Source organism: Drosophila kikkawai, chromosome 3L, assembly GCF_030179895.1.
Source record: "Drosophila kikkawai strain 14028-0561.14 chromosome 3L, DkikHiC1v2, whole genome shotgun sequence".
NCBI lineage: Eukaryota > Metazoa > Arthropoda > Insecta > Diptera > Drosophilidae > Drosophila > Drosophila kikkawai.
Window position 1 is genome coordinate 24,205,575 of NC_091730.1, and position 7,871 is coordinate 24,213,445.

General features: G+C 40.7%; 1 protein-coding gene across 1 annotated transcript; it reads right to left on the reverse strand.

Moving 5' to 3' along the window:
* Nucleotides 1-6,884: 6,884 nt before the first annotated feature.
* On the reverse strand, nt 6,885-7,576 carry LOC108083653 (cuticle protein 16.5). Its single transcript, XM_041775420.2, has 2 exons — nt 7,509-7,576; nt 6,885-7,442 (listed from the first exon to the last, which is right to left on the reverse strand). Exons 1-2 carry the CDS (start codon nt 7,518-7,520, stop codon nt 6,948-6,950), a joined length of 507 nt encoding a protein of 168 aa, XP_041631354.1. The 5' UTR covers nt 7,521-7,576; the 3' UTR covers nt 6,885-6,947.
* Between the last annotated feature and the right edge of the window lie 295 nt (nt 7,577-7,871).

Here is a 7,871-nt window from a genome sequence, read left to right on the forward strand (position 1 = left end):
GAGAACGCGAAGAAAATCATACGACTTGCCAAAATGGTTTCCTGTTTCAAAGGTCACCTTGGTTAAATCACTTTCAGACAAGGTCTATAAATATCCAAAATATATTTTTGACAAGGAAACACTTAGCAAAACACTTTTATGCTTTAATACAGATATTTATATACGTTCTACAAAAGGAATCCTAAAACACAGATAGATAGATATTTAATGTAATTGAAATCTAATGTAATTTATAACAAAAACAATGTAAACAATCGAGAATTTTAGACTTAGAGTGCACCATTTCTTAAAAATGTCTCAGATATTTAGGTATTTATTAAACCTATCGCTTTCCATTAACCCAAACTGACAGTCCAGATGAGACCCCAAGGCGGTGGCTGCCCGATGCATATGTTGTCGCTGACATCTAGAATGCAAGTTCGCTGCAATTAAACAGTCAATTTGCAGCCTCTCCCGGAATGTTTGAAAATTAATTTTGGGCAAAGGTAAAGTTTGGACGCCGGGAGCTGCATCTGGAGTCGGCGTCAACAAAAGTCGCAACACAAATAGCAAAAGCAAAATGGCGCCAACAACTTTCCGGGGAGCAAGAATGCCAGAATGGCAGGACGACGGGGTGGCAGGCAAGTGAAGACGCTGACGTTGCGCATTTGCTGTAGATTATTACAAAAGTTTAAATACACAGACACACAGAGTCGACCCTGGGAGCCTCTTGTGATTATAGTGCCGGGCTTTCGCCCATTGCCCTCAGGTGATGTGACTGAGTTTTGCTTGTCGACCCGACCCACAGGTTTCTTCCTGGTTTCCAGGTGGGCTGAAAGGGCGGCCAACCAGACGGGGATCCCAGCGACACTCAAGGAGTTGAATTGAGTTCGAGTTGAAGCTTTTAAATAGCCTTGGCAGTTGCAGTTGTTTCCACAGTTGTCCCCCAAGCAGTTTCGCTTTTTCTCCCCCAAAATTGGGTGGCAAATGGGAGAAGGTCGCAGTTAGTGGGTTGCAGTGCCAGGTGGGACAATCAGACAGAAGTGGTTGGCCAGCCAAAATGTTCTTCAGAATTTATAATCTGACAACAAGGCAGGGAAGAGTTTTCGTGACTGTTCGACAGGTGAATTGTATTGAATTTTGGTTTATCAAATATCAATAATTGAACATATTCTTCGGTAAGTAAACTTGGTAACTTAACTTTAACTTACTTAGAATCGAGAGCTTAAAATTTATACAACTATTCATTAACTAAAATTAACCAAATATTAGACATTATTATACAAGGATCAGACTGTACAGTGTTGTAACTTGAGAGAATTTACCCCACCCTGCCAATCAGCGTATTTCCACATGTGAGCTGTCCCCAAATCATTTCCCATTTCCACTCCGCGTATCTTTCATCTCGTGTCGCCAAGCATTTTTATTTTGCTTACATCCCACAATTTCCCCCTTTGCCTGCTGCATGTGTCTGTTGGTGGCGTTTACTTTCGTTTTAATTTGGCAGCCCGCATAATTTTGCTATGATTTGCACTTCTTAATTAATTATTTTTCGCTTTCTTTACCCAAAGCTGATTTGAAGGAGCTGCGTCAGCACATGTGGATGTGTATGTGTGGGTGCCAGATGAGGAACCCTTTCCCTGAAAACAAACTTCGGGGAAAACTTTCTCCTTTCTCATTTCTCCTTCAAAGAGCCAGTACAAAGGAGTGGTTATTAACCGGAAGACGGAATCCGAGGAAATCTTTCCTTTGTTTAGGTGCTCCGAGTATGGAAAAGGTTGAAAGCGTTGGTATCTAAATGTTTCTTGACTTTCGTTTGCATTTGGAGGTTTTAGCACAGGTTGAAGTATTTCAATAAGTTCATATTATAGGAATAATATACTCAATGGAAAAGCTTACTGTGTTTTTACAATGTTCTTTTTATACCCTTGCAGGGTATTATAATTTCAGTCAAAAGTTTGCAACGCAGTGAAGGAGACGTTTCCGACCCTATAAAGTATATATATTCTTGATCAGCATCAACAGCCGAGTCGATCTAGCCATGTCCGTCTGTCCGTCCGTCTGTCCGTCTGTCCGTTTCTACGCAAACTAGTCCCTCAGTTTTAAAGCTATCTGAATGAAACTTTGCATATAGTCTTCTATATACTCTCACTGCTATATATGTCGGAACGGGCCGGATCGGACGACTATATCATATAGCTGCCATACAAATGTTCGATAAATTTTTAGAAAAAAAATTATAACTTGGCTGTTTTTCAATATTATTCCATCATATTTGAGATATAGCCACTTTATATTATTCCAGAATTTTGATAAAAATTTTATGAAAATCGGACCACTATATCTTATAGCTGCCATAGGAACGATCGGGAAATTAATCGAAAAAAAATTATAACTTCGTTGTTTTTCAACGTATTTTAATCTACTTTGGTACATAAGCTTTTGGTATTATTTCAGAATTTTGGTATAAATTTCATGAAAATCGGACGACTATATCTTATAGCTGCCATAGGAACGATAGGGAAAGTAATAGAAAAAATTATAACTTCGTTGTTTTTCAACTTATTTTCATCTACTCTGAGATATGAGCTTTACTTATTATTATAGAATTTTTGTATAAATTTAATGAAAATCGGACAACTATATCATATAGCTGCCATAGAAGCGATCCGTAGATGTAGAGAAAATGTAAAGCTGTGAATGTATAACTGTAACTGTCAAACTGTAAAATGTTATGAAACTCTGTTTAGTGTCTGTTTTCGGCATTATAATTTATAATATAAATATGAAAACCAATCTGCAAGGGTATACAAACTTCGTCGTGCCGAAGTTAGCTTCCTTTCTTGTTATTATTTTCATTATATTTTAAATATATTGAAAGAACTTTTACATTTCGAAAATGTCTCCACAATTGGAGGGCAACCTTATAGCATTTCCACTGCCTGTTTCCGTGCTCACCTTTCGTCTACCCTGCATACGCTTATATTGGCGAAAAATCAATGTAATAATCCGCATTCAATGGAAAAGGCTTAGCTCAGCTAAATCCCCCAGCTCATGGCAATTGACAGGAACCGAAGCGTTGCCGGCATCCAGATACAGACAGGGCAAAGCTATTTTATCTTGTTTTACGTATTTATTTTTTCTGTTTGCTTGCAGAGCAACCCGATGCTTTTTTTTTATTAGTTCTGATTAAGCTTTTTGTCGATTCGCTCCATTGTCAATTGCATTTGGCGTTGGCTTTGGCGTGAATGCAAATTGGGATCCGACAGCTGCTCATTACTTAGCCGCTTAACCACGCGTCGCTTTGGATTTGCATTTGGGCTCGGCGATTAAAGCTACGCTCGAGCGTCACCTGGCGCGTACGGAAATTGAAAATTTCGCGAGGGTGGCAAATGTCAAAGTGCCGGCAGCCACGCCCCCGCTGCATGCCAGCCACAGTGCCCAGATATCGCCCACATTGCCCACAATCACACGCAAAAGAATCCGACGTTCGACATCTCCATTCGATTCACCATCTCCGTTGGCATCTGGCAGCGCCATCTCTGTCGCACATCTCATCCATCGCAGGGGCATGTAAATTGCTCTGGCAAACAAATCACGTATACGTACACTGACCGAAATCAAGAATCGAATCGATCATTCAAAGAAATAAATATATCATCCATGAATACAATCAAAACAAAATTTGGAATGAGCTAATGTTTTTTTTTAGCGATACAAATAATTTCTTAAGTTCTTTGCTTATTTTAAACATACTTAGGGCTCCTTGTGTTGTAGTTTTATTAAATTAAAAAATATTTAATATGGCTTAAAAAAATTTTAAAATATTATTCTATTCAATCCATCATATTACCCTTTAATATCTTTACCATGAGTAATCAAAATCCTTCTATTACAAATTTGATTCACTCAAATCAGACACCACACAATAATCTCTGTTTTGAAAATTCCCCCGACTTTTTTACTGTGTATTGCGTATACGCCGTGCAATGCGCCTCGCCCTCGTTCCGCTGTCGTCATATCAAGAGCCGGAAAAGGCAGCTGGATTTTTGCGGTCTGTAGCTGAAAGGCTAAGCAACCGCATTGAGTGACTGAGTGCCGTTATTTGGCCAAGTCCCCCCCGCCCGAGCCCCCGGCCAGGATCCAGACTCCTGAATCCGGGATCCATGGGGGCTAAGCAACCGCAACCGGAAACGGGTCCGACCAAACGCCTCGCTCGCTTTGTCTGCTTGGATTTCAGCGATGTACTCGCACAGACACACTCATTTCCTGTCGGATTCGACATTCGAGTCCTTTAAGAATTTAGTGCACCATTGGCATATGCCTATGTATTCTCTTCCTGTGTATGCACATATGTACCGCAAATATCGAAAAGAGCATCAAGTAAAAAAGTAAAAGAACCAAAACTCTTATTTTTGGATATACCTGAGCTCAATGTGTAAGATATATAAATCTTTCTGTTGTCAAAAATATAGTAATACCTTGGTCCTATTGGTCCTTCGAGCCGGATAAGCCATAGATGGAAAATAAATTATCTTTATATTATATATATTTGGAAGAGACGCTTATACAAACTAGCAGTGTGCATCAAGACATTTGGCTTCCATAAAACGCCTATGTAATTTCCCAGCTAATTCACTCTTCATTTAAATTTCAAAAATACTATTATATTATGTAAGCTCTGCCTAATGAAGCACAATGCACCGCAGCCCTGGAACTCGCTAATCATTTTGCAAACCCTAATGGAAAAGTCTTGGTAATTACTTGAAAATATGCATTAAAAACTTTTTGCCCGCAGCGGCAGCAGATGATAATAAAGCAGACTTTTGGGAGAGAGGGTGAGGGAGTCAGGGCACAGAACTTGATATTGAATCAATTAAAAGAAAAACTCGACAAGGCAATGATGCAACAAATTAAAACGCATACGAAGCGAGCTAATGAAATTCTAAGGCTCGAATGGTTAGGAAAACCACCTCACACAAAAAAGAGAGAAAGAGAGTGGTTGTTAAGAGTTCGGGGGTCCTTTCCTACTCCATCTACAGACAAGGGCGGAAATTACCAAAAAATTGTGCCGAGTAGATGAGCAACAACAATAAACTTGGGCCAAAAATTAAGGCAAGTGGAGTTAAAAGTTAAGCCAACAAATGAAGATGGTGAATGGGAGTGGGAATCGGATAAGATGCGAAGAGGATTGGGAAGGGAGACGAGATGGGTAGATGCGGACGGGTGGTGCAGGCAGGGATCCTGAGCTTGACGTATGGCCTATCGCACATACATACTTATATACACCTAGGAAAAATTCACGAAGTTTGTTCCGATAGATTATGTAGAGCTGTGCCTAATTTAAGACCATCGAAATGGATATTGTCCTTGCAAATATCTGCCTAAGGAGAAGGTTTCCAAAATGTTCAAAGAAAGAATGAAATTTTCTAGAGCACAGACCCTAGACTAAAGCTATCCTTATTTATATACTATATTATTATATTATAATTAATTAATAGATTATAAACTATCATATTCGATATTAAATAAGGAAAAAGTGCTTTCAATGAGAAAGTTGGATTAAGATACTCTCCATATTCCATTAAAATAAACTGTCTGTCCTGGTAGTCAGTACAATCGCTTTCTCTTTTTCAGCATCTTTGTGTGTTTTTGTGACAAAGTCGTTTTACTATCATTTCTCTCTGTGTACATGTGAGCACACCCCACCACACAGAGACAGATGCCGGGGCCAACTTCAAGCGCAATTTTACGCAACAACAAAAAGTTTAATTGAGGATAAACTTTGCTGCGTTTGCGATGCTGTTGAAAATCAACCAACGTCGACATGGAAAATTTCCCTCAACCTAGGGAAAATCCGGGAAAAGTTCGCGGCGCAGGAGAGGAGGCTTTACTAGTGTAGGAATTGCGTGTATGTTTGCCTCTTATCTCTTTTGCTGTTTAAGTTTTCGCTTTCTACCCGGCATTACTTTCCTAATTTCCTTTTTTTCTGTTGTTGCGCTGTTTGCGGGCAAACTTCAGCTTTAAGTCGCTACATCAACACTAGTTTGTAGGCTTTAAAAAGGCGGAGGCAACGGAAGAACGAAAATAATTTGAACATTTATTGGTCATTCATTGCGCCTCGCTTCTGGCATTGTTGCTATAGCAAATAAAAAACTTAACCCTTTAGAGCACCAAACACCGCTTAGTTCACCGAAAAACCAAACACATCCCACCTCCCTGTGCCATATATCTTAGAATCGAAGACCAAGCCAATGTGGGACAATGAAACAAAAATGACCTGAATAAATGGCGGCGAAGCGACACGAGCGATTGACTCTACATGGGCCGCCCTTTTCCATAGAGGGAACAAACGGAACACAGAGCAAACTGAACGGAAAAGGTGATGAAGAACCAATGGTACACGACTAGGGCGATTGTTTAATACTGTGCAATTTTTAAATGTTCTAATTGAATTCAATTGTTTATAAATTAATATATTCGAAATTTTATGAATGGGAAAGCTAATAAAAAATTGTAATAAACAAATTCATTTTAATATTGCAGACCATTATTTTTCATCGCAATCCAAGCTATTTTGCTTTTTGAATTCGAATTTCAATTGCAATTTAAAGATATAGCTTCCACAGAAACGATCGGTAGATGTAGAGAAAAATGTAAAGCAGCGAATGTAAAACTGTAAATATTACTCTTTTTTTAACCTTTATATTTGTAATGTTTATTATATTATTTCAAATCTAATCTTTTTATACGATTAAACTTTTTTTTTATTTCCTCCTCAAGCCCTCCTTGGCCATAAATGTACACTTTTCTGAATACCCAACAAAAACCCCCGACTTCCATATGGTGAACAAACAATAACTCCAATTTTTTTTACCAATTTAAACGATTTTTATTAAGGGCTATCAGTCATTGAACACACAATCGGTTACTTAATCCCTGGGGTCCCTGCATTCATATGTGCTTTTTCACCACAAGGCGGGTGCAGAATAGCCCAATGGGGCTGAGGCATAGGACAACGGAGCCGCGTACCTGGCGAGAACTGGTGCAGCGTAAGGATGGGTGTAAGGAGCGACGAAGGGGGTGGCAACGGGAGCTGCGAGTGGAGCGGCCACCGGAGCCACTGTCTTGAAGATGGGAGCTGGAGGCAGCGGAGCAGCCAAAGGAGCGGCAAAGGGAGCAGCAACTGGAGCAGCGAAGGGAGCAGCCAAGGTTCTCAGGACCGGAGCAGGAGCCACAGCACGCACAATGGGAACTGGAGCTGGAGCCACGGGAACTGGCACGGGCGCAATCACCGGGGCAGCTGCAATGCCATTGAATGTCCTGGCAACCACCTGGCTGCTGGCGGCCGTGACAACGGGAGCAGGGGCAGCAATCAGCGGCGGTGGGAGGGCAGCCAGGGGAGCGTGAAGCAGTCCTGGCTTGCCAGCGACAGAGGCAATCACGGCGCAGATGAGAACGGCCTGCGGGAAAATTGACAAAAATTAAATAATCCATTGGAAAGCTAGGCATCCAAGTGAGAAACTAACGTATTTGAACATGATGAAGGTTTCTTGGCGTTTGATTTAAAGCTGTGTTTCACTTGGTTCGAAAGCAAAGAGCTGACTGATGACAAGCGAAGGCGGCCACTGGCATATTTATACCGCTGAGGGGCCACCGCGGCGGCTACTTAATATTCCGAAGGCATGACGGCCGTTGGCCCATTATAAGTGTCTGAGAAATATTAGTTGGTAGCTCTTTGCGTTTTAGGTCTTCGAGGGCCAGCACAAAACCCGAAGGGCAGCCAATTGCACTCGCTGGCTAATTATACAGATATATGTTATGTATTTGTGGACTGCAATTTCGCTGTGAGGCGCAAAATACCTCATTTGGTTCATGGGCAGCAGTACGAA